The sequence below is a fragment of the Ursus americanus genome, chromosome 17 (assembly GCF_024610735.1).
Source record: "Ursus americanus isolate L20-20 chromosome 17, mUrsAme1.1.p, whole genome shotgun sequence".
Classification (NCBI taxonomy): Eukaryota; Metazoa; Chordata; class Mammalia; order Carnivora; family Ursidae; genus Ursus; species Ursus americanus.
Genome location: NC_142143.1, coordinates 56,465,887 through 56,492,822, shown reverse-complemented (window position 1 = coordinate 56,492,822; position 26,936 = coordinate 56,465,887). Strand labels below are relative to the sequence as shown.

General features: G+C 50.3%; 1 protein-coding gene and 1 long non-coding RNA gene across 8 annotated transcripts; one reads left to right on the top strand and one right to left on the bottom strand.

Moving 5' to 3' along the window:
* Positions 1 to 473: 473 nt before the first annotated feature.
* On the top strand, positions 474 to 24,820 carry IKZF4 (IKAROS family zinc finger 4). Of its 7 annotated transcripts, XM_045789906.2 has the most exons (12): positions 474 to 850; positions 4,209 to 4,286; positions 4,389 to 4,530; positions 8,125 to 8,172; positions 11,485 to 11,634; positions 13,394 to 13,487; positions 14,766 to 14,870; positions 15,895 to 16,155; positions 16,856 to 17,023; positions 21,135 to 21,284; positions 21,755 to 21,886; positions 22,499 to 24,820. In XM_045789906.2, exons 5-12 carry the CDS (start codon positions 11,548 to 11,550, stop codon positions 23,257 to 23,259), a joined length of 1,758 nt encoding a protein of 585 aa, XP_045645862.1. In that variant the 5' UTR covers positions 474 to 850; positions 4,209 to 4,286; positions 4,389 to 4,530; positions 8,125 to 8,172; positions 11,485 to 11,547; the 3' UTR covers positions 23,260 to 24,820. The 7 variants fall into 7 exon arrangements, with proteins under 7 accessions (XP_045645862.1, XP_087725208.1, XP_045645865.1 ...); XM_087869082.1 differs by lacking the exons at positions 4,389 to 4,530; positions 11,485 to 11,634; positions 13,394 to 13,487 and having other exon boundaries at positions 476 to 850; XM_045789909.2 differs by lacking the exons at positions 4,209 to 4,286; positions 4,389 to 4,530; positions 11,485 to 11,634; positions 13,394 to 13,487 and having other exon boundaries at positions 476 to 850.
* Positions 16,147 to 26,936, bottom strand: LOC123787266 (uncharacterized). Its single transcript, XR_006778135.2, has 4 exons — positions 26,875 to 26,936; positions 20,425 to 20,546; positions 17,968 to 18,135; positions 16,147 to 16,278 (listed from the first exon to the last, which is right to left on the bottom strand). It is a non-coding gene; the product is annotated as an uncharacterized LOC123787266 (long non-coding RNA).

Here is a 26,936-nt window from a genome sequence, read left to right as displayed (position 1 = left end):
GGACTTTTTGAGGCTGGAGCCTGAGCATGTTGCAGGGGGGACGTGGGTACTGGGATATGTAGTGAGATAATCCAAAACCAGGTGGAGGGAAGAGAGAAGGCAAGCTGGTGCAGGGACGTCAAGAAGTGGGAGCTCCTTCTCTGAGGTTGGCCAGCATCCGTAGCGTTGCTTAGATGACTGACCTCAGAATACCTCCAAGAGAGATTTTGTAAATTGACATTATTAAGCTCCTCCCCGCCCTCCCCATTCCTACACTTGGCAGGAAAGGCAAAGAATGCTAAGATATGTTAAAAACAGTATTCTCTTAGTAGGGGCAGGGCAAAACTTGGCACTAGGGGCATATGTGCCAGGGCACGTGGGGGTGTCCAATGGGCACCTAGTTTGCAAATCAGATGCAAATGAAGGGGCAGTCATTGAGTTACCCTCCGCACGCGACCGCGCCTCTCCGACTTGAATCTTTCGGCGCTCGGCTACTCTCCCCTAGCTCTTTTCCCTTTTCCCCAGCAGTCTCCCCGGCTTGGGGACGCTCGGTGTTCGGCCACGCCGCCTGTCGCCTGGTAGTGGGACCGGAAGTTGTTCGGGGGAGGGGGGAAGGCTGTGATGGGGGGGGTTTGATGGGGGGGGCCGGTCCCTCCTCAGGTGAAGCCGCTGATGGAGATGGAGCCGCCGCCGCCGCTGAGCGCCCGGGTCCCGGGTCCGGCCCGGTTGCCACCGCCTTAGTGACCCCACTGCCCCCGCACTGGGCCGCCCGGGCCAGAGTGGGGGACCCCCGCTGCCCCGCCCCCCTCTTCCCCAATACCGTCCCCTCTCCCACACCCCCCTAGCCTGCGCGCGCGCGGAGCTGCCTCAGGTGAGTGAGGGGCGGGGCTTGGGCGAAGCGCTGTGGGCGGGGCCTCGGCAGCCGGGGGCGGGGCCTGAGGGGCTTGGGCGTGAAGTGAGGGGAGACGGGGGCGGGGGCCTGGCGGGAAGAGGGAGTAGGCTCCTGGGCTGTGGCTCAAGGGGAGGAAGCTGGCCCGGGTGGTGGGGGAGGTTGGCGCGACGCTTAAGGTTTAAGGGAAGGTAACGGAGAGTCAAGGGGTCCTAAAAAGGCGGGAGACGGGGTCAGTGCAGAGGACCGAGGACAGCCAGGAGCTGGGTGCGCGAGGCTCCTCAGTGGGGTACGGCTGGGGTAGAACAGACAGAGTGGAGAAAGGAGAAGTAGAGGGGGTACCTGGGCAAAAGAGCAAGGGACTCGGGGGTTTTGTCGAGAAGGTTAGAGAGAAGGACATAGGCCTAGGCGGGGAAATCTGGGAGGCAATGAGCAGAATAGGAGAAACGTAGTAGAGAGGAAACTTTGAGTGGAAGTGGAAAGTGCTGTCTAGGGAACCATGTAGGGTTCTCAGGTTCCCTCCCGGGAAGGAAGAGATTCACTGCATATGAGTCCTAAGAAAGAACTGTAACAGAGGAAGCTCTGGGGCTGACAACTCTAGGGAGAGACAGACTCGGGAAGCAGTTATAAGCTAAAATAGGCCTCCGTGGACCTCCTCACACAGCCCCATCCCCAGTTATTTTCTTACCCCTTGTCTGCTAGAGTTGTAGATTTTCACTTTGGGAATTTTTGTTTGCTGTCTATGCTTTTAAAATTTTTTTTATTTGTGATTGGTCCTGTCTGGAGACAGTCGGGAGTTTAATGGAACACAGATCTTTAGATACGAGATGTTTAGGAAAAAGGTACCCATTTCTCTCTTCAAGGTAAGAATTTACTAACTCTGCTTCCAGGAAGATCTGATGCATTACCAACCACATTGTGTCAAGTTTTGCACATCTTTGGCTTCAGTCCCTTCTCTCATAAGCAAAACTGTCAACTGTTGTGACTCCTATAGATCCCCCCACCTATATGTTTCATAGCTCCACCTGTGTCCCAGTCTACCCGCCTGAGCCCTCAAAGCATCAGTTGTGAGCTTAGAGAGTTCCTGATTTGCTCATATGTCAGCTGTAGGCCTTCCACCATCATGGCCAAGCAGAAGTCTGTTGAGGTCTCTTGCTTTCCCCTTACTACTACTCGTTCACTTTACCTGTGTGAGGTACATGTTTATATTCTTGGAAAGGTGTCTGACTACCTACAATATTTCCACTTAAGATAACTCAGATTCTGAGGATAAAACCAGGACAAGGCCAAATCAAACAATCTTTGAAAATGTAGCTTCTTATTTGGTGGGAGTATGTGACAATACCTAGCTGGGAATCCCACATCTCTTCCTGGGTCTGTCAGTAGGTCAGTGAATCTTGCTTTGTGGTGTGGGGGACTTCAGCCTTCCCTACAACAACCTAAAGCCGGAGAATCCAGATTTCCCTGGGTCGTGAAAATAGTCAGAAGAGTGGCTCATGAGATAAAAATAAAGTCTTGAAAGAAGAAAATAGTGTTGCCATTGGGAAGCAGGATAGGTCTCATTGGAGCTTCTGGGCTGGGTCCCAGGGTGGTGGGAACTGCCCTCAATTTGGCAGGCTGAGAATTATGTCTTGCCCTAGTCAACAGAGGCTGATGGCTCAAGCACAAAATATAATGTCTTCCTTGCCCACTGAGCGCAGTTAGTTCAGTTGTAGCTTCTGGGCAATCCCCTTCCTCTTAGTAGGTTAAGGGTAAGGCACGTTTTGGGACTTGGCTGAGAAAGAAGTCCTGACTTTTTTCCAGTGAAAATGCAACTGAGCGTTTCTTCTTTATTTTCCCTTAGTTTAAATCTGCAGCTTGTACTTCCCATCGTGGGAGGAACGTTATCCCGCCTTTTACCTCCCACTAACACCCACAAAGGAATTATTTTCTCCCAAACTGGCCATCTTTCTTCCCTCAACATACACACAAGATAACCAAGGAAAAAAATTAAGATAAGTTGTTGTTGGGCAGGTATTTCTAGGCTTATTTTACCCTAGCGGAACAAATAAGAGTGTGGATTGCTGTGAGTGTAGACAATGCTATAAGCAGAGGGACTCCCTCTTTTTATTGGTCTCTTGACCCTGCCTGAAGAAGGCTCTGAATTCCAAGCTGTTTGATTTGCCTCCTTTTCTCAGAAGAATTGTGGATTCGGTATTGGAAACAGGGAGACTGCTTCAAGGTTTATCTGACGAAAGCATCTAAGAAAGGATAGTGTTGATATGAATGGCCTGTCCCCTCCCACCCCACCAGTGGGAATAGCATCAACCTTATAGACTCTGCTGGAATACATATGCTGGTGTAAATCCTTGGGTCAAAGAGACCTGTTTCTACCTTAAAGAGACCTAGTGAGCGTCTAGGTTGGCATTTTCCTCAGGCTCAGATTCTCAAAAAAGAGACATGGGATGGAGAGGACTATTTCTCCTCCCACCCATAAACCTGTGCTTCTAGTTCAAGGATTTAAGTCACTAAGATGCAGACCCCCAAATTGTTCATTTCAACACCCGAGAAAGAAGGTAAGCACGGTGACCCCAAACCTTCCCACTGTGGCAAGATTTAACTTCGTACTGTAGTGGGTTCTATTTGTCTTAATTCTGTCACTAACCAGATGGGTGACTCAGCTTAATTTCTTTTTCTGTTCAAAACCAAGAGATTGGAGATCATCTCTCAGCTCCATTCTAGCTCCAAAGATTCCCCAGGTCCTACAACATCCCTGCCCCAGGCCCTCCACATGAAGAAAGACTTACTAAATTGGATTGTCACGGCAACAGTCTATGTTAGTAGAGGAGCCCAGAAACGTCTTTCCGGCCCAAACAACAGTGAACCCTTTTGATTAGCATGCATTAGAGACTTCTGGTCAGGACTGCCACCAAAGGCAATGGTTCCTGGCTCTTCCTACTTTTGGCTACCCTACCCCAGTCGGAATAGTTCATTGGGACTTCCGTGTATTTTCAAACCTCACTTGATAGAGTTAACTTTGTTTGGGGGCGTCTTTGGCTTCAAAACTAATTATTATAAAATTCAAATTGAATTCTGCTGCCCTACTTCCCCCACCCCTGCCCAAACACACGGCTGAATAGCAGTGACTTTGTGGGGCCTTTCTATATAAACACAGGGCTCAAATACTCCAGGGTATATAAAGAAAAACCAGAGAGTATTATCTCATGTGCATCATACCTAGTGATTTAAACTGTTTAGTTTGGCCCTTTCCTTAGTTCCTAAAGTCCCAAGATGAGACATGGGAGGGGTAGAATTGTTTCTCCTCCCACCCATAAACCTTAGCCTTCTCTCTCTTCCGCAGTCTACATGGGGAGGACAGGGAGTCGCAAAGAACGAGAGAAAAGATGCGTCCATCTGAGATCTAAAAGGAGACAATGAGGTGATATTTTCCCACTGCCCAGGTGTTATGTTTTCAGCTCCTACCCCTTCTTATTTTAGAGACTGGCCATTCCTAGGATAACTTGAGAATTCTTTCCCTCAGCACTGCTCCTCAAGCACTTGGGTAATGAAGCCGAGCTGTCTTCATCTGTATTATACGTAGACAGAGGGTCACCATCTACAGCCTGGTGAAAAAACAAGTCAGATCTTTCTGCTGTAAAGACAGACACACGAGCTGAGAAAAGGTTGGTAGGTTTCCGTCAGAGGTCACTAGGTTGGCCCTAAAGATGATCGCAGAGCCGCAGACTGCTGGACGTCAAGGTCTGTTTCCCGGAAAGGGGCATGTAGTCCGTCAGGCTGCAGACAATGCCTCCTTCCAGCGCCTCCCTCAATCATTTAGCTCTTTCCCCTCCCCAATTATGCAAAGCCCTAACAGACAGCAGAACCAGCCGTTCTGCTGGTTTCATTCCGTTCCCGACGGTACAAACAAGAGCGGACGATGCTGTGGGTTTGGTTTACTTGTAGTACCTGAACTACTCACTCCCAGGCAGGTGGGAAGTTCTGTCTCGTTAATAACCACTGCACTCCGCTTCAGGTCCCAGGTCCTAAGGGAGACCAGGGACAAAATGTCTGCTTCTCCCTGCTGCAGTTCGGAACAATAACCAAAAGGGTGGCCCGGATCCTTGCCACTCTCTCCACCTCCACTCTCTCTCCCAACGATATCCTTTCTACCCACTAGACCACATGGAGTGCATTTTAAATTCCAATTTTGGAGTGTCACTGGATCAAACAGGATTCTTTAGAGGATTTGAAGAGCTTTAAATACTTGTGATGTCCATCTTATTTCAGGCTTCCAGAGCCACTACATACAGCGAACTTGACTTTCTGACATTTTTGTCCCCTAAGAGTGAAAGCTTGGGGATGTTTTTGTGGAGCTGGGAAGTTGGGGTGGTAGCCGATGCCTGACCTGCCCTTACAAGTCAGACCTGGGCTTGCTCGTGACGTGTGGCTTGTCAGGAAGTGTGGTGGGAAATCTTCTGTCTAGAAGGAATGTCCATTCCTGCCCATTCCTGTTCAAAAGCGATATTGTGCTGATGGGAGAAAGCCAGGGCTATAGAGGACTCTTGTTACAGTGCCAAGTGGATTCAGAAGAACAGGGAAGAAAATCTTTGTCTCTGGAGGTTACAATGACCAACCTTTCCTCCCTCCTCACAGAGACACTTCCTTTTGAATTGGGAGACTAGCTATTTCTAGTTGCTTTGTATTCAGCTCAGTGAACTGAATTTACAGTACATATGTGCCTACCTCCATCACTGAATGATGCCTATGTTGCTATAAAGCCAGTTTCTTTCCAAGATCTTTGAGCCAAACCTGTCTTGTGTAACTAACTTCTCTCTTTTTATACTTCCTCCCCCTGCGGTATGTCTCCAATTGGCAGTGCCTAATTTGACCCAGTTCCTCTAAGGAGACACTAAGATCTGCCTGCCTGGCCGGCAGGGGAGGAGGTGCTTTGAGGGGCGGGGTGTGGGAAGGTTGGGAGGGATGTGCTGCCTGGAGACTTGAACAAACAGTGAAGTACATCTACTGATTTGCTCCTGGCTCTCAGAATACCACGATCGGGAACAGCAGAATGTCAGTCCCCTCGCACTTCCAGGGTTACCAACTTGGCATTTGGACCTGTTAGAGGCAGCCAAACGCTGATTTTGCCCAAGATGTGTCATGGAGCACCTGTTAAGAGCAATTAAGAAGCAGAAGAGCTCAGTTTACTGCTAGGAACAAAGTCCAACTCAGAAAACAACTCCTTCAGACTCTTCTGGAAATTGTTTTGGGACCATTTGGGCAGGTGTCCAAGAATGAGATGCACTTCCTGAGCCAGTGCTAGCTGAATGCTATGCTTCAACTGCTCTGCCTACCTAGTGCTTATCTAGCCCCTGGTTCATCTGTGTTCTCTCACACACACATTACATTAGCATATTTCTCCCCTTAGAGCCTGCTCAACTTGTTCTTCTTTTTAAGTAACAGACCCCACTCCCACAGGGGTCACACCAAAGGAAAAGATGCCTTAATTGATGTTAGAATAGGGGAAAAGCAAGACGATCCACGAAGGCCTTGAGTATTCTGGCTTTTGAAAGGAAACAAGGTGGTTTAATGGGAAGAGCACAGCTCAGAGTGGCGGGAGACCTGTGTTCTTGTTCCAGTCTCACCATGAACCCTGAGACAAGTCACTTAACTGCTCTGAGCCTCAGTTTCTCCAAGCAGAAAATGGAGGAAATCTTGCTCACCCTTGCTTCTCCTGCACAGGGGTGTGTATGTGTGTGTGAAGGGAAGTCACATGTGGCATCTTAGCTTTGCAGTTTTGAAAAATCCCAAAAGGCAATTATGGAGCTAATGATTTGGAAATGAAAGGAGCCCCATGAGTACCAGACCACCCTTCCTCATTCTTTGAATCTCTGCCCACCACAAGTTGTGTGGCTAGTTCCAGAGGGTATGAGTTTGCTAACCACTGTGGACTTGGGCTCTTCTAATCATTACCCCTAAGGGAACCTTCAAGGAACCACTCATTATTGTGGCTTGGTCTAGCAGTCTGATCCCAAAGTTCAGTCTATCCCAGGGAGGATGTGAAGAAAAGAAGAGCTGAAAATAAATTTATATAATTTTTTCTTCCACACCTGGGCTTCCTGCATGAGACTTGGGCTCTCTAATGAAATCTAAGGCACAGCTGCTTTGTGAAGTGAAGGAAAGCCCATGTTTCAGGCTTTCTCTTGGGAGTTTTCAGAAGAATATGATGTCTCTCAGCACAAGAATGACCTGGGGGGCGGGGGACAGAATAATAGATACCCCCCCCACCCCCGTGCATCCTCCAGAATCCTCCGCCCTTGCCTCTAACAGTACAGTGTTACAAGCAAACCAAATCTTCATCCATCTGCCTTAGAGCGATCCTTTGAAGAGACCAGGAATCCCGGTGGCAGTTCAGGCTGTTCCCCTGCCCCACTCTTGTGCCCCCAAATCTGCCCCTGGAGTATTTATTTTTCATTAGTTGACTGGTGAAATCAATTTTGGAGGTATGTAAATTTTGACCAAAGAGATTTTTTTTTCCTCCTCCCACAGGCTCCTAAGGAGATAATTCATTGGAACAAATTATCACTTTTAATTGTTCTCAGTTCTTGAATTGTTTAATACTCTACTGCCAATTACTGCTCGCTTCTCTTAAATAGACTAACCTGCATTTTAAATTCAGGCTTCCGCCTTTTAAAAAAAATAAACATAGTGAAGTAATTGACAAGAAGGTAGGGAGAAGCCCCTTAAAGGTTTAATTTGTTTATCAGACCTTCAGTAGAGGACTCCTCGCTGAATCTGAGGTGGGCTGCTCTCCATCTTCTACTTTCCTGTCCCCCTCCCTCCCCTACACACCCAAAAAGAATCCCTTGAGAGAGAATCCAGCTTCTTCCTTTCATTACTACCCCATCCTTAAGGTATAGAGCTTCTGTGGGGCTGGTTTCTTCGCCTCCAGAAGGCGGGGCTGTAACCCGTCTCCTTTCCCACAGCATCAGCTCCACCTGCAGGAGGAGGGTCTACTCTCAGAACGGCACAACCGGGACCCCTCCGGAGTAAGACAGTGTTTCCGCTCCGGAGGCTGGGGAAGCCTGCAGAAGTTGTGGGTTGGAGGAGACCCTGGGGTTTGTAAGTCGGGGTACATTGTCTTTCTCATCAGGACCAAGTAGGAGGTTTTTCTTCTTTAGGATAGGGTTGGAGCAAACTTGCTAATTCCAGATGTTAGAGAGAAGCCTCCTCCCTTCCCAGACCTGGCTTCTAATCACAGCTATTTTCTCTTTCGGCAGACTCTAAGATGGACATAGAAGACCGCAGTGGCCGCCCCTATATGTCTGGTACGCCCTCCTGTGCGCTCTGTCTGTCAGGGGCTGGGGGCAGCCACTCGCCTGTGGAGCACAGTGCAGTCCAGCCTGCGCCCTAGCCCAGGGCCTCAGGTGCCCCAGTCACAGAGCTGCCACGCACACTTGGGAGTGCTTGGCGGTGTGCACCTACTTTGGTCATTTTATATTCCCTAAATAGAGATTCTCTTCCCAGACTTCGTGGGGATAAGGGAAGTGGAAGGGAATAGGAGGGGAATACGAGTGGACACTATTACAGAGGAAGGATTTAAAGCAAAGAGATAGAAGGAAGATGTGGGTCCTTCTCCTATACCCTGAGGTCACCAGCCAAACATGATATTCTGTCCCAGCCAGGTAAAGAGTGGAGCAGGGTTCCAAACCTCAAAGGTCTGTAGGGGCAGGTGGGCCTGTAAATGAGTGAATGAGGTTAGGCTAACATGCAGAAGAGAATGTGGGGACTGTCATGTACTAGAGCACACATGACCTACCTCAAGGAGCAACAGCTCCTCGGCGTCCACCTGTCATCATCATGCCAGAACGTGTATCCGGTGTAGCCAAAACTTCCAATTTTTTGAGAGAAGTCAGGAATCCAGATTTTATGTGAAATGTCTCCACTTTAGAATAATGACTCAATATTTTAAAAAATGTTCCATGGAGCAAGCCAAATTTGTCCGTGGGCTGAATTCAGCCAGTGGGCTAACAACATAGAGCCTTTGAAAGAGAGATATAGAGCCCGGTTCTCGGTTCCCCCAGTCCTTTTCCTCGGTCATAACATGCTGGGGCTTTGCATACCTGCCAAATACTCTTACTGAGGCAGAAGAGAGAGTATGAATGGCTTCTAGAGATACAAAAGTAATCGGGGTCTTCTCAGAGTTTAACAGGGTGAAAAGAAACGAGGACCTTTATCTGGCTCCCACTCTGAGGGTGTAGAGAAGGGCTTAAGACAGAATTTGTCTCTAAGACAGAAGGAATCATTTTTTGGACCATTAGAATGTCAGGGCAGAAAATGATTATAAAAGGTAAGGGAAGTCAGAATTCGGTTTTGACATCATGAGGATGTCCCTCAGAAATCCAAGCACCACTGTAGAAATGACCTATAGCTTATTTTTTTACCCTGGAGTGGGACCAATGGAATTATGGGCACATTCAAAGGATGACAGCAAGATGGGTCAGACACACATATAAGAGTCATTGGCAACAGCTGGGTAAGGTAAGGTAAGACACTGACTCTGACCCCTTTCTCATTTAAGGAGGGAAGGAGCTGGAATGGGTAAAGGCATTTGACACCTGCCACATGAGTGACAGGGATCAAGTGGACTGATTTAACTGAAAGAGATTAATTGGCACGAAAGCCATGGCCCTTCTAAGGAACCAGCCAGTCCTTCTTGCTCCTGCTCAGTGAAGCCTACTCAGTACCCACCACTGAGCAACAACCACACTCAGGACCCTGTTTTATTGCTGGGGAACAGTAGACGGGTAACAACCAGTCCCTGTCCTAATGTAGGTAGGTGAGAAACTGAGACGGTGGCTGGGGAAATATCCCGTGGAGCTCTGTCTCTGGAGAATGTTGATTAGAGGAAAACCGCTTAGGGTGTTTGCTTCACTGTGTTGTGAAACCAAGTTTGCCCTGCTTTCAGCAGTTTGACATTTCTGAGATAAGAGAAGCCTCTGCACAGGATGGTTTTTTGAATGAAAGGGGAGGCCAGAAACCCCTCACCTGTGTTTTGAGAATTCGAGATGCCAGACGACCTTAGAGAATGGGAAAAGGGAAAACCAAGGTAGGGCTAAAATTAGTTCTGAAAAGTAGCCCGTGCACGACTGGGCCTGGCTGAGACAGTCCACGTGAGGGGCGTAAGGGGCGTCTCTCCTGGGCCAGTATGCAAGCAGTGGGAAAGGCTCCTGTGTGCACCCCTCCTAAAACACACTGCGGCCCTTCAGGGTCATCACAGCTCTTCTGTCTCCACACCCGGTGGCCTTCGCTCACCTGGCCACGTGATGAAGGGGGTAGCTCTCTTGTTCTTCAAAGAGATTTTCCCACCTCACAGAACCCAATCCAGAAAATCTATCCTGTCTCCCCTTGTCTCTTTCTAAAGGTGCAGGTCACTCCCTCCTGGGGTCTTGAGAGAAGAAAGAGAAGGAGTCTATTAACTTGTACCACACAGATTCTCTCCCCACCTCCATTCTCTACCTTTCAGGGGAAACTGAGTGGCTCAAACCCAGCTCATGCAATTAATTGAGCAGCGCTTGTCACAAGTTTTCTGGGACTGTGAAATGTTTAAGGGAACCTTAGAAAGGATCCAGGGGTAGGCAGCCCAAAGTTTCACAGCCCCTCCCACCCCCAAATTCTTGGAATCAGAAAATCTAGTCTCCAAAGTAGGTCAGCACGTCAGTGAGCAGCTCCTCTGGAAGGGAAGGGAGCAGAGGCCTTGTCTTGATAGAAGGCGGATTCATCCAGGGCTGTCGGCTGCTGGGCCCCAGGGGCACTGGAAGGGAGGGGAGCGGAGGTGGGGAGACTATACCGGGATTTTGCCCGGGATTTGAAAAGCCTCAGGGCCACAGAGCAACACTAGCCTGAGACCAGACTGCTGGGTCTTCTGGCTGCTGAGAAGGAGGGGGCTGTCAGTCCCCAGATCTAGAGAGCGACCTCCCTCCTGGAGGAGGAGGGAAAGGAGGGAATCTGAGTGCCTGAGTTTTGTGGGGGAGGGGCTTTCTGCCGATCGGAGAGCCTTGAAGCTGCCCCATGTCCTGGGCCCCATGACCTCTGGGGCCTTGGCTTCCCCAGCTGGCAGAGGATTGGGCCTTCCCTGGGGGCCCCCCTTTCTCCCTCCCACCTCGAGGGCCCATCCATCTCTCTCTCTCTCTCTTACACACACTCTTGCCTCTCTCAGGCATTTGTTGTGCAGTTCCTCTTTGTCTGCTGGGCACGAGGGCAACGGCATCTGCCTCCCCCTCCCTGTGCACACCCCCCACCCCCAACCCTTTACTGGCTTGGGAAAGGGATGCTGTAGCCTAGCATCCCCCCCCCACCAGACACACATATACATTCTCTCCAGCCCCCTCCCCAAGCACATCCAAGCGTGCGCTCGCTTGCGCTCTCCCTCTCTCCCTCTCTCTCCCTCTCCCTCCCTCTCTCCCTCTCCCTCTCTCTCTCCCTCTCCCTCTCTCATACACACGCACACACACATATACACACACACTCTCTCTCACACACATACACCCTGGGCTGAGCTCTTCTTGCTGGCTGCAGCCGTGGGCCCCTGCTCACCGTGCCGCTGCCTGCGAAATGACGGCGGTTCCCCTCACTTCCAGGAATCCACGCTTCCTGGAAGGTGAGTGGCTGGGCTCACCCCTGCCTGCCACCGAGACGCAGACATGCACACACCACCCGCACTCCCTCGCCGTTTCCAAGGCGGCGGCCGCGTTCGCACCCCAGGGTCTCACCGGCAAGGGAAGGATAATGTAAGTTCAGGCAGAAGGTGGCTAGTGGAGGGGGAAGGGGGGTTGCCGGGGCTAGGGAGCCAATTCAGTAACAACTCCCAAGCCTGAGGAGAGGGAGAGGATGGGGGCTGTGTGTGTGTGTGTGTGTGTGTGTGTGTGTGTGTGTGTGTGTGGCGGGGGAGGGGGCGTTCCTCCCTACACTTGCGGAGGATGGGAAGGGTGTTTGGTGTTGCTAAGCAAAGACTGCGACTTGGACAGGGGGAGCTTGTGGTGACATCTTGATTAGGCCTTGGGGACAGATGTAGCGCTGCCCCGGGTGAAATGCCGAGACAGGCCTGGGTGGGAATGGGTAATAGAATCGAGGTAAAGAGGAGCCTTGGCAGCAGACGCCTCACCCTGGAACAGAGATCTGAGGGGCCTGAGCCTCTTCCCCACAATAGAGCTGGGGATGGGCGTCTTTCTTCGCTCCTGTACCCACTGTTCCCTGCTAGCAGGTTAGCATCCTGCCACCCCGGAGCCCATGGTCAAGAAAGGGAAAGCAGTTAGGATGAGAGCAGAGAAGTGTGGAGGTTCTCGGACCTCATGGCTGTTTCCCAGAGGCAGCCACTCTTTGAAAGGATCAAGGAAGGGCAGCAGGAGTGGAGGGCTAGTCTCCATCAGCATGTGAAACACAGTCAGCTCCTGGGACATTGCCCCGTTTCCTCTCTCTCCCTCCTCCTTTGCTGCCCTGGACCCACCTACTTGTTCCTCTGATGTCAACCTCATGATTTGGCTTTACCCTCTGGGGGTTCAGCCAATCTATGATGACTTTGACCAAGAAAATTTCTGAGACCTGAGAGTGGCCTTAATTCTTGGCTTTGACAGTCTGGGATTTCTTGGGAGTCCCAGGCATTTGAAGTTCCCTCCTTGGGGTTTCTGGGACTGACAGAGGAACTGCTGAACTTCCTAAATCTTGTCTCTAGGCCCCTTCACCCTCCGGCTAAAACTCAAAATCCCTGGGTCCCCATAAAGCCTTTCTGGCCCCTGAAACAGATTCATTTTTATGTATTAGCCCCGTAAAAGCAGACTTGCACCCATTTTCCCCAGGGAGGGCAATGGCATCAAAGAGCCTCTCGAACTACTAGTGTGGCCCTGGGGACACCTGCTCTTCCTCCTGTTCCCAGGCTTTAATAAGGAAAGGCACAAAGGATGTTTTCCCCTTAATGCCCCTAAATATCCCTTTAGGCATATTTTCCCCCGTGTATCAAGCCTCTGGCTCCAAGAAGCAGTCTCAGCCTGATAGGTTGGGACTAGAGATGGATTTCCAGCAAGTTCACTCATTGTTTTAGGGTCAAGGACTCAGCACTAGGGCCCAGAGCCCAGTTCTTCCCCCATTACTAACATCAAGTGATTTAGGGCAAGTCAGCACTAACGTCTGAAAAGGAACGAAGAGATACCCCTTTTAGCCCCTTTAACCATAGCAAACCCTACCACTTAGTTAAAGGACGTATTTTAAAACTAGGTCTGAGTCTACCTATCTCAACCCTCAACTCTGAGATGCTTACTTCATGATACGTGTGTGGTTCTGACTCGGGCAACTTTTCTAGATAACCATGGCTCATCTGAAGAGCCCCAGCTGGGACAACTCAGTTTCAAGCTATGAGGCATTTTCTGTAGATAGTGAATAAATTTCCTCAGGCTTTGATGGGAAAGAGTGGGGGAAATGGGACTTTTAGAAGAGGATATGAATGGGAAATGGTCCCAAAGTCCTGAGTGGTTGTTTTCTTCCCACTGACCAAAGCTGGAGAGGGATCCCTCAGGAGGGTGTGTTCCGGATTACTTGCCTCAGGCCCAAGACTCCAACCATTTTATAATGGAATCTTTATTTTGTGAAAGTAAGTATGTGCAGAGCTGGGAAACTGGGTAAAGTACTAATAGGTGGACTTTAGGGATGAATTTTAGGGCTCGTGTCTCTCTCTTTCTCTGTTCCATATTTAGGCTGTGTGTACACATCCATGCACGTTCACGCTAGCAGCTCATGTAGGAGGCTGTGGGTGTGTTTACCCCTGTAGGTATGTTCTCTTTATGTGTATCTCCATCTGTGATATGTGTCCGTGTCTATGTGTGTGTTTACCTACATGTGTTTTATTTCACGTATAATTTTGTGCGGAAGATTGTGGGGAGGAGGGATTTTTTTTAAAAGGACGTGTGACTCATATTTTCATGTATGTTAACTAATTTTTAAAGATACATACAAAACTCTTAAAACTCATTTTTACAAAGCAATTTGTCAACACGTTAACAATGAACATACTGAGAATAAACATTATTTTACTGCCAAGGGAACATCAATAAATCTGTGATTGGAATCATATCAGATAGGAGGCTTTCTAGAGTAGTCAAATTTGTGCTGATTTCGGAAGGTCTAATGGGCCCACCTTCCTCTGCTAAAGCGGTGACCCCGCACTGGCTACGGAGGTGGTGGCTCAGGGCACGGGTGCTTACAGTGTATGATCGGTCCTCGTTCCACCTCTACCAGCCATGTGACTGGGGACAAGTAACACAGCCTCTCTTATGCCTCAGTTTTCTCATCTGCAACATTAAGATGGTATTGGCACCTTCTTCCTCGGATCGTTGTGAAGGTTAAATGAGAGAATTCGTCTCAAGTGACGAGGACCATGCCTGGCACAAAGTGAACACTCAATAAATGTTAGCGGCTATCATTATGATTACTATTATTATCATTAGATTCAGGGACCATTCCAGCTGCCCTTCCTGCAGATCCCGAACCTGGTGTTGGGGGCTCCGGAAAGGAACAGTAGGGAAGAACGTCTGTCCTGAACCGCCTCTCTCCTGAGGCCCCCATTTTCCTCTCCACCCTGGCCCGCCCAGCCCCAGCCCTGCTTCCTGTGGACGTCAGGCAGTGATGCTCTTCCCCTCAGGCCTAGATAAAGGTAGGGTGGGCAAGACGCAGCCATTGGGCTCGCAGAAGTCCGCACCGGGCACCCAGGCTGACGAGGGCACAAGGTATGGTGCCGAGCATACGACGCTGCCTTGTACGTGGCTACGAGATGAATGTTTGTGAAACGTCCCAGAATTTTGAAGAGGTGAGGCAAAGGAAGGTAAAAGGCTCTAGCCGCAGCTTCACCTGTCCTCTTGTTCTCTCCTCCAAGGTAGCGGGGACTCATCTCTGGAGAAGGAGTTCCTCGGGGCCCCAGTGGGGCCCTCGGTGAGCACCCCCAACAGCCAGCACTCTTCTCCCAGCCGCTCACTTAGTGGTAAGTGCAACCTCCTGCCCTGGCCCGCCCTGCCCTGGCGCTAGGCGCCTCCGTTTGTGTTTGGCCCTCAGTTCACCCGCCATGGGCAGCCATTTCCCCATCACTGCCTCCCTCTGGTTTTCGCTTACAGCCTCTAAAAGCAGGAAGGAGCTCAGCATCTAGGGTCTTCCTGACTTCTGAGAGGAGAGTGAGCAGTTGCTGCCAGACTAGGGTAGAATGAAAAGAGGCATGGGTGGGATTAAGGTGAAGGCTCCAAAGAGAAATCCTGGAGTTGGAGAAGCAAGTACATAGGAATGGTCACAAGGTAGAGCCAGATAGGAAACAGAGATGAGAGGGATCTCCTCATCACACGCCCCCTCCCCCTCCTGGCCCTCATTCTCCTGCCTGGATAGGGTCCCCATGACTGCTTCTTCTCGCTGGCCCTAGATCTGTGACATTCTCTAAATGGTTGGAATAGCCAGGAATGTAGGTCAGAGCTGGAGCCAAAGCTTTCTCTTCAGTGGCTCCTCCCTCCTCCATCCCCCTCTCCAGATTTTCATGGAGGAGAAAGAGAGGGGTTCAGTCTTATGGGGAGGGAGGATAGCATGAACCATGTCTGCTCTCTTTGCTCTCTCTTTAGCCCTCCGTCTCTTTGGTCTCCCTAGGACCATTTTCCCGCCACTGTTACTTGTTGGCTTCCTGCCCAGGGCCAAGCCAGACATCCTTCTTAATGACAACAGAGTGGAGAAAAAGGCTCCCCTTAGCCTCCTCCTCTCCTCAGTGGAACAGAAGACATCCCATGTACCCCAACTTTTTTCTCTTAGAGCCTATTTGCCTGGGCAGTGGGATGGGAGGAAAAGGTTGTTTCAGGTCCCAGCAGGACCACCATATCAGCACCCAGAAGACCTAGGGTGTTGACCTCTTTCAAAGCCTGTGTGTCTCAGGGCTGGGAGAAAGCCTTCCGGACATCAGGAGTACCATTCTGGTTTGCGGGCAGGTTCCCCCCTTTGCCTGTTTCTGTCCTAAACACCATCCCACCCTCCAGCCAACTCCATCAAGGTGGAGATGTACAGCGATGAGGAGTCAAGCAGACTGCTGGGGCCGGATGAGAGGCTCCTGGAAAAGGACGACAGTGTGATCGTGGAAGACTCGTTGTCAGAGCCCCTGGGCTACTGTGATGGAAGTGGGCCAGAGCCTCACTCCCCTGGGGGCATCCGGCTGCCCAATGGCAAGCTCAAATGTGATGTCTGCGGCATGGTCTGCATCGGACCCAATGTGCTCATGGTGCATAAGCGCAGCCACACGGGTGAGTGAGCCGGGGGTCCGGGAGGAGCTGCTGGGCTGGGCTGGACCGGCAGGGGTGCCGGAGGCCATGCCTACAGCGGGGTCGCCTCAGAAAGGGGAGGGTCTCTCCCAGCACAGTTCCCAGCTGCGGAAAAACAAAGGAGGGGGTTACCTTTGGATTCCCTCAGCGCTCATACTTCTCTGGCGCTTTTCGTCAGCTTGTTATAAAGGAAAGCTGATACTTTTCTCAGGAGGTGAGGGAGAGGATGGCGTAGCCTCAGGAAGGGTCCTGGAGTCCGACAGGGACGGGACTCCAAGGTATTATTTGGGCCCTCGGGTCTCAAGATTTAAACACACAAACAAACAAACAAAAACCAAAAAAGGAAAACAAAAGCCTCTTCTCAGCTTTCTCAGGCTTTGGGCTCCTGGGCAGAGTGGGTGTTACAGGACTCAGTTTTGGGTGAATGGTCTTTGGCCCAGAGTTCCAGGCCTGGTGCCCCTGGCCCTACCATTCGTGTCCGATGCACACCTTCCCAGGGTAAGACTGCTCCCGCCTGCCCGAGGGATCTTCAGTAAGAGGAATTTTGTGTGCGTGCCACAGCCTTGCCCCTCCGAAATTGTCCTGAGCACCTTCCCTCAGGCGGGGCGGGGGGGGGTTTCAACCCTCAAAATTCCTCACACCCAGTCCTCGGCGATGTGCCGATGTGCCGTTTCTCTTGCAGGTGAAAGGCCCTTCCACTGCAACCAGTGCGGCGCCTCCTTCACCCAGAAGGGAAACCTGCTGCGTCACATCAAGCTGCACTCCGGGGAGAAGCCTTTCAAATGTCCCTTCTGTAACTACGCCTGCCGCCGACGGGACGCGCTCACCGGCCACCTCCGTACACACTCGGGTCAGTGACCTGTCTCGTGGGAAAGGAGGAGTGGGGCCTCAGGACCCCCAGGAAATAGAGCTCAGTGACTTCGCCCTTGGATTCGGGCAGTTACAGTGTCTGTCACGGAGGAGGGCAGAGCCCCACAGACCGGATAGGGCCCTGCCTCTCTAACCCCTCGTCTGGGCAGCAGGGCCCCATGGGGAATTTGGGGGACTCTTTGATGAGGTATTTTACATCTGCCACACTCTGTGACTTGGAGCTAAAGGAGCATGGGTGATGTTCTTGGCTCTTAACAGTCACCCGCCCTTTGTTTTTTAAAGTTCACACTACTGGCAGAACCATCTGTACCCCATCCCCCCCCCCATACTTCTGAGCACCAGAAAAACCCTTCCTCACACTTCCATGTGCTCGAGGTCCCACGTCCATCACCATCATCACCTCCCTCCATGATACCAGAGGTCTTGGACCACTATCGTCTGTCCTCTCCTTTACTTCCTACTGGTTCCTAAAAATATCCATGGGACTCCGAACTCCAAAGGAAGAAAGGAGGCCTAGGAAAAGCCTCTGTCCCCCATCCCCAGAGGCTGTCCCCTTCCCGGAGGCAAGAGCAAGTCGCAAGAGTGTTAGCGTTGGGATCCAGGCCAGGGGACTGGACTACCCAGGTTTCATAGCCCCAGCCAAGACTGTTGGAGTCAACATCTGTCTGAATCAGCTGGGCAGATAGCGTTCTTGAAGCCTCTTACTAAGTTTTAAGCCTGGCCTTGCGAAGACACCAGGAGTCAAGCTGGTGGGAGGAGGGGCTCAAGATTGGGAAAAGGCAGGAAGAAGGGCAGAGGGGAAAAAATTAGTAGGATCTGTCCTTGGCAACTTTCCTTGCTGTTTTTCTCTTTTCCTAAACTCTCTTGGGCTGGGATTTAAAGGGACCGAGCGATCACCTCAGCACGCTTTCTCCAGCCACCTACCTTGTTCTGGGTTCTCTCACCTTGGAGCTGGGTGAGAAACAGGGAGAAAGATCATCAATTCAGGCTTTATGATCTACAAAGCATTTCGCTTGTCTCCTCATATGATCCTCAAAACCATTCCAAGGTAGATGGCATTATCCTCAATTGGCTGACAAGGAAACTGAAGCTCTGGAGGGGAAAAAGGAAAAAAAAGATTTGCTGGTCACAGAGCTACTCTACAGCCTTCCTGGACCCCCATTAAGGTTCTGTGCCAAAGAATCACACTCCTTTTCCTCAGAAAAGGGGCGGCTCCCCCTGCCGGTTTGGAACAAGGATGGCTTGGTCGCTAGAATTGTTGAAACAGAAACAATGAGGCCAGCAGGGTAGATTTTGGACGTTGTTCTATAGAAAATTATTAGGGACAGAATTAGACACAGGTATACCACTGGGTTCCAGCTCTGTGAGATGCTTTCTATATAACCCACACTATAAAAAGGGGTTCCTCTCCCAATGTTAAACCATTTCCCCAAAAGTCTTGGGTGGAGAGGGACCATGGCATTCCCTCATCCCCCAAAGACTAGGGTTTACAGAGCAAGGTCAAAATGGCATAGATTGATTAAACCGAACCCAGTTTAGGTTTGTACGCATAGGGACGGGGGCTAGTAATTACCACCCTCGTGGAGATACCTTCTCCTGCCTCCCTGCTCGACAGTAACAAAATACATAAAATAAGATGTTTTATTTTTTTATATGTATTTTTAAAAGATTTTATTTATTCATGAGAGACAGAGAGAGAGAGAAAGGCAGAGGGAGAGGGAGAAGTAGGCTCCCTGCTCTGCAGGGAGCCAGGTGTGGGACTCGATCCTAGGACCCCAGGATCATGATGTGAGCTAAAGGCAGACGCTTAACCAACTGACCCACCCAGGTGCCCAAGATGTTTTATTTTTATTTATTTGTCAGAGAGAGAGAGAGCGAGCACAAGCGGGGGGAGTGGCAGGCAGAGGGAGAAGCAGGCTCCCCACTGAGCAGAGAACCTGATGTGGGACTCGATCCCAGGATCCTGGGATCATGACCTGAGCCAAAGGCAGATCTTAACTGACTGAGCCACCCAGGTGTCCCAAGATATGTAAGATAAGATATGCAATACCTTGTTCTCTCACTTTTCTCTCTCCTATCACAAATATCATCTTCCAAAAGTTGTCTTTAGGGGCACCTGGGTGGCTCAGTTGGTTGAGCCTCCGACTCTTGATTTTGGCTCAAGTCATCTCAGGATGGTGAGATCAAGCCCTATAGCAGGTTCCATGCTCAGTGAGGAGTCTGCTTCCCCTTTTCCTCTCCCCCACTCACTCTCTCTCAAATAAATAAATTTTTAAGAAGGAAGGAAGGAAGGAAGGAAGGAAGGAAGGAAGGAAGGAAGGAAGGAAGGAAGGGGAGAAAAAGAAAGAAAGAAAAAAAGAAAGAAAAAGAAAGAAAGAAAGAAAGAAAGAAAGAAAGAAAGAAAGAAAGAAAGAAAGAAAAAGAAAGAAGAAAGGAAGAAAAAAGGAGAAAAGAAAGAAAGTTGTCTTTAAAGGAAGTATCTATCTCAGTTTTCCCAACTTCTTTTCTTTGGGAGAAACAAAAATATGTTTTTTTCTTTTTTAATCCCTATACCCAGCGTGGGGCTCTGAGACACAGAGATCAAGAGAGATTGAGAGTCTCATGCTCGGGGCGCCTGGGTGCCTCAGTCGGTGAAGTGTCTGCCTTCGGCTTGGGTCATGATCCTGGGGTCCTGGGATCCAGCCCCCCGTAGGGCTCCCTGCTCAGTGGGAAGCCTGCTTCTCCCTCTCCCTCTACCTTCCAACTCCCCCTGCTTGTACTCTCTCCCCCCACAAATAAATTTGAGATATAATCTCTCTCTCTATATATATATATATAGAGAGAGAGAGAGAGATAATCTCTCTCTTTCCCTTTCTTTCTCTCTCTATGTATATAAAGAGAAATAAATAAATTTGAGAGAGAGAGAGGGAGAAAGCACAAGCAGGGGGAGTAGCAGAGGGAGAGGGAGAGGGAGAAGCAGACTCCCCACTGAGCAAGGAGCCAGATGTGGAGCTCATCCCAGGACCACGGGATCATGACCCAAGCCAAAAGCAGATGCTTAACCAACTGAGCCACCCAGGCGCCTCTAAATAAATAAAATCTTTAAAAAAAAAAAAAAAAGAGTCTTATCCCGCTAAGCCAGCCAAGCAGCCAGAAACTAAATCTTTATAATTTGTTCTTTTATTTCCCTAAAGATTTTATTTATTTGACAGAGAACATAAGCAGGGGGGAACGGCAGGCAGAGGGAGAGGGAGAAGCAGGCTACCCAAGGAGCAGGGAGCCTGACGCAGGGCTCAAACCCAGGACCCCGGGATCATGACCTGAGCCGAAGGCAGAAGCTTAACCGGCTGAGCCACCCAGGTGCTCCTAACTTGTTCTTTATTTAAAAAAATTTTAAAAGACCTTCAAAGTTGATGTTCTCTTCCTTTTACTCATCTCCTTTATTTCACTCTGTCTTCTTTTATTCTTTTTCTCTTCTCAGAATTTCTCTATCAGCAATGTTTTTTCTGGGGCTGTCTTGGTATCTAGGAGTAGAGAGACAGACAGAAAAACAAGCAGTCAAACTAGGCTGCAGGGGTAGGTAGGAGCACAAGTAAAGGTCAGTGAAAACTGCCTCTCCCTACAATTGGCAGGTCTAAGGGCTCTCGCTTCTGTCACCCCAGCCCACCAATTTCCCCCAAACCAAAGCAGATAGGTCGTGAGCAAAAAATCCCCTTGTCTGATAAACAGCCCTTGCACCCGCCTGCCGCATGGAAAGGTTAAACCACAGTCTGAGAATCTGAGACCCTAGGGTGGGGCCAGCCTGCCTGCCAGGGATGATCCCCTACCAAGTCCCTGGCTCCTCCTTCCGCTGAGCAGCAGTTCGGCCACCACGAGGCCCACCTGCAGTCCCAAGCTATAGGCCCCGGGTCCCCTCCCTCCTCCCGTGGCCGTGCACTGGCCCCCTTCTCCGTGGTGTGGTCACCCGTCCATGCTTGCAGCTGAAGGTAGGGAAGGAAAGACAAGCCGAGTTCACTTGAGCCACGTCCCTCTCCCCCCCCCCCCCATGGCTTTGTAGAGCCAGGGCGCAGGGAGGAGTGACCAATGCCGTGTCTTTCCTGTCTGCTCCGCAGTCTCCTCTCCCACGGTGGGCAAGCCCTACAAGTGCAACTACTGTGGCCGGAGCTACAAACAGCAGAGTACCCTGGAGGAGCACAAAGAGCGGTGCCACAACTACCTGCAGAGTCTCAGCACCGAAGCCCAAGCTCTGGCCGGCCAAGCAGGTGGGGCCGGAGGCAGGCCTGCGGGGAGGCGAGGGCAGGGCCAGAGGGAGTGTGGGGCAAGGATGCTCCCAGCCTCCCTCCACGCCCCCCCCAAAGGGATGAGGCGTATGGAGAAAGGACAGTTCCCTCGTAAATCTGCCAAGCACTCCGGTGGGTGCAGAGCCCTGTGGTAGGCGCTGCAAGACGGTCCAGGGGTCAGGGAGGTGCTGATCTATGTCCTCAATCGAATGAGAGAGAGAACACAAGGAAGTATCAAACCCAGGGTCAAATGCGTCTAATTGTCCTCAAATGACCTGACCCGTTGCTAGGATAAGCTCTAGATAAGGGGAAGCGAGCGGAACCCAGCTTTCCAGGTACTGGGTATGACCTTCCTTGCCTACTGACGTGCTGAGTTTCTCCAGGCAAAGGCTGCTGAGCCAATGCGACCCCGATTCAGCTGCTACTCCTTGGCCCCACCTCCTTCCCTCTAGGTGACGAGATGCGCGACCTGGAGATGGTGCCGGACTCCATGCTGCACTCCTCCTCTGAGCGGCCGACTTTCATGGACCGGCTGGCCAACAGCCTCACCAAACGCAAGCGCTCCACCCCCCAGAAGTTTGTAGGTAAGAGCCCAGTTGGAGAGGAGACATCAGCTTTAAGCCACAGCTCCTCAAAACCTGAGCTCTGGTGGCCATCGGACCCGTTGGGCCTGCAGAGTTGATGGCGGAGGAAAGGGTCTGGCAGGCTCTGGTGCACAGAATCCACCCCCAGCACTGAAAGGGCGTGAAGAGGGGGAAGGTACCTCGAGAGGGTGTTGAGGGCTCTTGTGGTGATTGTAAGAGGAGGGGGGTCAGGGAGCTCCGGTTCTCCCAGCTTTTGACGACGACAAGGACTTCCGCCTGTGGGATCTGAGGGAAGGGCCTTGAGTGTTAGAGGGAGGAGGTGTGAGTATGGGGTCCACCCACCTGGCCTTGATGTTCGCTCTCTAGCTTTATAAGAGGCAATGAAGGAAGTGGTAAAGATCAGCAGCGGGCTGGGGCTGGGACTGAGTCCTTCCCTAGGATTATAGCCTGGAGTTGGGGAGTGGCCCCACAGAGGTCCTGACCTTGGGGGAAGTGAATGAAGGCTGGTAAATAATATGACAGCCATCCCCAGGCTAAGCAAACAAAGAAGTCATCCTGGGGAAACTCAGGAGTTTTCCAAAGCCAGCTCTGCTGAGATCCTCTCCTCCTTAGGTGAAAAGCAGATGCGCTTCAGCCTCTCAGACATCCCCTATGATGTGAACTCGGGTGGCTATGAGAAGGATGTGGAGTTGGTGGCACATCACGGCCTGGAGCCCGGCTTCGGAGGTTCTCTGGCCTTTGTGGGGGCAGAGCATCTGCGTCCCCTCCGCCTTCCACCTACCAACTGCATCTCAGAACTCACACCCGTCATCAGCTCTGTCTACACCCAGATGCAGCCCCTCCCCGGTCGCCTGGAGCTTCCAGGGTCCCGAGAAGCAGGTGAGGGACCCGAGGACCTGGCTGATGGAGGCCCCCTCCTCTACCGGGCCCGAGGCCCCCTGACTGACCCTGGGGCCTCCCCCAGCAATGGCTGCCAGGACTCCACAGATACAGAGAGCAACCACGAAGATCGGGTTGCGGGGGTGGTATCCCTCCCTCAGGGTCCCCCGCCCCAGCCACCTCCCACCATTGTGGTGGGCCGGCCCAGTCCTGCCTACGCCAAAGAGGACCCCAAGCCGCAGGAGGGGTTACTGCGGGGCACCCCGGGCCCCTCCAAGGAAGTGCTCCGGGTGGTGGGCGAGAGCGGTGAGCCCGTGAAGGCCTTCAAGTGTGAGCACTGCCGAATCCTCTTTCTGGACCATGTCATGTTCACCATCCACATGGGTTGCCATGGCTTCAGAGACCCTTTCGAGTGTAACATCTGTGGTTACCACAGCCAGGACCGGTACGAATTCTCTTCCCACATTGTCCGGGGGGAGCACAAGGTGGGCTAGCCACCTACTGCCCTCCCCTCAGTCCACCACTCCACTGCCCTGCCCACAGGAGTCTAGCTCTGTCCCCACTCCATCCCAAGGAGTTTTGCTCGGTAGCCTCCACCACTGGCTACCTGACTTCACACTTGACCCTGACCCCTCCTCCACCCTGACTGACTTAAGCATTGTGATGAAACAGGCCTTTTCGCTTATGTTTCTCCTCTTCCTCTTCTCCCCTCATCCCAGCATATTCAGAGTTATTTATTAATATAATTTGTGGATTTTTCTTTAGCTTTTTGCTCTGAACTTGCCACTCCCCCACCCTCCGGCCCACAGTCCCCTCCCACTTTAGGCCTAATTTTTCTTTCTTTGATCCAGCTTTCTCTAACAGCCCTCGGGGTAAGAAGCTCCTCTTGGTCCTAAGAGTTCTGAGCTTCTTGTGTTAAGTCCTCACTTTTGCATTATCTGATTCTTTCCTTTTGATGCTGATAGCTCCCTCTGGCCCTACCTGAGCTCTGTGGCATTATATCTCCTCTCTGGGACCCTCCAACCTGGTACTTCATACCTCTTGTGCCCTCTCACGTTCGGCAGCTTGCACTATGCTTGAACAAATGAAGAATTTCCTCATTGGGAAGTAGGAGGGGCTGAAGAAATTCTCCCCAGGCACTGTGGGACTGAGGGTCCTCTTGACGTTCCCCTAGTAATATGAGTTCCTCAAAGCCCACATCTGGGAATCTCCCTCTGGGATGTGATCTATCTCTTCTCTCCTCAAACAACCCCCAACACTGCTACTCTCTTCAACCTGCCAGTCTACTCAGTGGTGATTTTTCTCTCCTTGGAGTGCCCCAATTTTATATTCTCAGGGGCCAAGGCTAGGTCTGCAATCCTGTCTCTAACACATTGGGAGCCACAGGTGCCTAATTGGGAACCAGGGCATGGGAAGGGGGTGGGTTAAACTTCTCTTTCTCTTCCACCTCTAATCTTCTTCACTCTAGTGACCTTCCTAGCCTCTCAGGGGCTCCTGCCGTCCCTCTCCTATGAGAAACTAGTAGGTTGCTGCCTGATGACAAGGGGGTATCTCAACCCCTCAGTCATGCTGCCTTCTTCTCCCCCCTGCAGGATTCACCCTCATTCCCAGGCTTCTGGGCCCTGTTCTTAGGATCAGTGGCAGGGAGAAAAAGGTGTCTCTTTTCTCTCTTCTAATTTTCAGTATAACCAAAAATTATCCCAGGACGAGGGAGGGCATTTGCCCCTCACCTCATTCCATTCTTGTCCCAGCAAGGATGGGATGGGCACAACTGAACCGGGGGTCATCCTCTACTGCCCCCTTCTATACTCAGTTCCCAGATGTAGGGCAGGAGGGGGCATGCTCCTCCTGGCTACAGCAGAGACCCCTGGCTTTTTGGGTAACCTAGTTAGTGAGAAGGGGGCAGGAGGAGATAAGGCTCCACCGTGAGTGGAGGTCTCTTTCTACAAGCGTTTTCTGCCCAAGGCCACAGCTATCCCATTCTCTGCTTCCTTGAGATTCAAACCAAAGGCTGTTTTTCTATATTTAAAGAAAAAAAAAAAAAGAAAGTAAAAACCAAACACAACACCTCACAAGTTGTAACACTTGGTCCTTCTCTCTCTCTCTCTCCTTTTCTCTTCCCTTCCATCTTTCTTTCCATATGTCCTTTCCTTATTGGCTCTTTTGCCTCCTACTTTTCTCACTCCCTATCAGGGATAATTTAGGGGGATGGTGAAGGGTTGGCTAAGGAACAGACCCTGGGATTGAGGCTCCTAAGGGCTCTAAGAAGAGTCTACCTTACCCTCTATGGGAAGGGAGACCCTAGAAAAACTTTTCTCCCTTCTTTTTCTCCCCCATTATGTAGTCTCCCTAAGAGAACCGGATTGTCAAGGAGGGGCATCGTGGGTTGATTGTTCCTCCTTGACAATGTAGCAATAAACAGATGCTGCCAAGGGCAGAGGATGGGGGAGTTAGCTGGAAGGAGAGTGGTCTCTAGAGAAGGAGAGAGTCTTCTCAACAGTACCCCAGGGAACTGCTCCTTCTTTCAGGATGGCAGCAGAGCTGAGATTAATATCTAGGGTTCTCCTCAACTGTCCTGGTTATTGAGCCCCTTCCTGTTAGACCTACCCCTTACCACCTCTTCTGCGTCTGCTGTGTATTTGGTGACACCTCATAAGGACTAGTCCCTTCTGGGGTACCAGAGCCTTAGGGTGCCCCCATCCCCTCCCCCAGTCAGCTCTGGCACCTGTAACCTCCTGGAACATGAAGGACTATGCTCTGAGGCTATACTCTGAGCCCATGAGAGCAGAGACTGGAAGGGCAAGACCAGGTGCTAAGGAGGGGAGAGAAGGGCACTCTGTCTCTCTCCAGACCATCACTGCACTTTAACCAGGGTCTTAGGTACAAAATCCTACTTTCCAGAGCCTTCCAGCTCTGGAACCTCAAACATCCTCATGCTCTCTCCCAGCTCCTTTTGCATAAAAAAAAAAAAAGAAAGAAAAAGAAAAAAAAAAAACCATTGAAACCCACATGGAGAATAGAGGTGTTTTCCTTTTATATTGATATTCAAGACCAACACCACACAAGAAAATTTCTAAATAGACACTTTTCCAGACCTTTGTTTTTTTGTGTCAGTGTCCAAGCTGCAGATGGGATTTTGTAATACTTTCAGCAGCTTCTTTCCTTGTGTACATAATATATATATATATATATATATATTATATATATTTTTAATCAGAAGTTATGAAGAACAAAAAGAAAAAAAAAATAAAACACAGAAGCAAGTGCAATACCACCTCTCCTCTCTCTCTCCCAGGGTTTCATTTGTAGCCTATGCTTGGTGTCTCCTTGGACCTTACCCTTTCACCTCCCCCTCTTCTGTTGGTTCTCCTTCCCCTTTTTTTAAAGAGTTTTTCTCCCTTCTCAAGGGGAGTTAAACTAGCTTTTGAAACTTACTGCAAAGCATTTTGTATATGTAATATATTGTAAGTAAATATTTGTGTAATGGAGATATACTACTGTAAGTTTTGTACTGTACTGGCTGAAGGTCTGTTATAAATAAACATGAGTAATTTAACACCCCTGGTTGTTTTTGCAGACTTTGCTGTAATTTTCTGCTGGGAGGGAGGGAAATCTCCTTGCTGCACATTGTACCAACTACTAAATGTTTTGAAGGTGAACAAGTCTGAGACTAAGAGGAAGCCAAACAAGAATGCTCAAGCTGTTGCTGCAGAATTTTCAACCTATGGTAGAAAGTGGAGATTTTCCTACCAGGAGTGCCTTCGGGATAAAGTCCAACTTGCCTATCCATCCAAAACAGAGATTCAACAAACATTCTTTGAGTACCTACTATATGTAAAACACATTATATGCCCCAGGAAATGCAAGTTACAATAACATGAATGATGATAATAGTAGGGTCTACCACTTCTTGAGCATAAGTGTCAAGCACTGTGACAAGTATTCATTTAATTGTAGAAACCACCTAAAAGTGAATGATCCTCCATTACTAGTGAAGAAATAAAAGCCCAAGAGAGAATAAACAACTTGTCTGAGACTCATCAATCAATAAATGTCAAAACCCAGATTTGAACCCAGGAGTGTGTTACTCCAAAGTTTTATGCCCATACCTTTATCCCAGGGAATACAGCCGCTGAAACTCCCAGGCTATAAAAATCCAAGAAGCCAAAAC

Excerpts from the sequence above, each read along its gene's own strand:
- IKZF4 (XM_045789906.2), top strand. The coding sequence starts at position 11,548 with ATGCACACACCACCCGCACTCCCTCGCCGTTTCCAAGGCGGCGGCCGC. Across the intron at positions 16,156-16,855 it reads GCATAAGCGCAGCCACACGG|GTGAAAGGCCCTTCCACTGC; the intron begins GTGAGTGAGCCG and ends TTTCTCTTGCAG. Across the intron at positions 21,285-21,754 it reads AGCTCTGGCCGGCCAAGCAG|GTGACGAGATGCGCGACCTG; the intron begins GTGGGGCCGGAG and ends CCTTCCCTCTAG.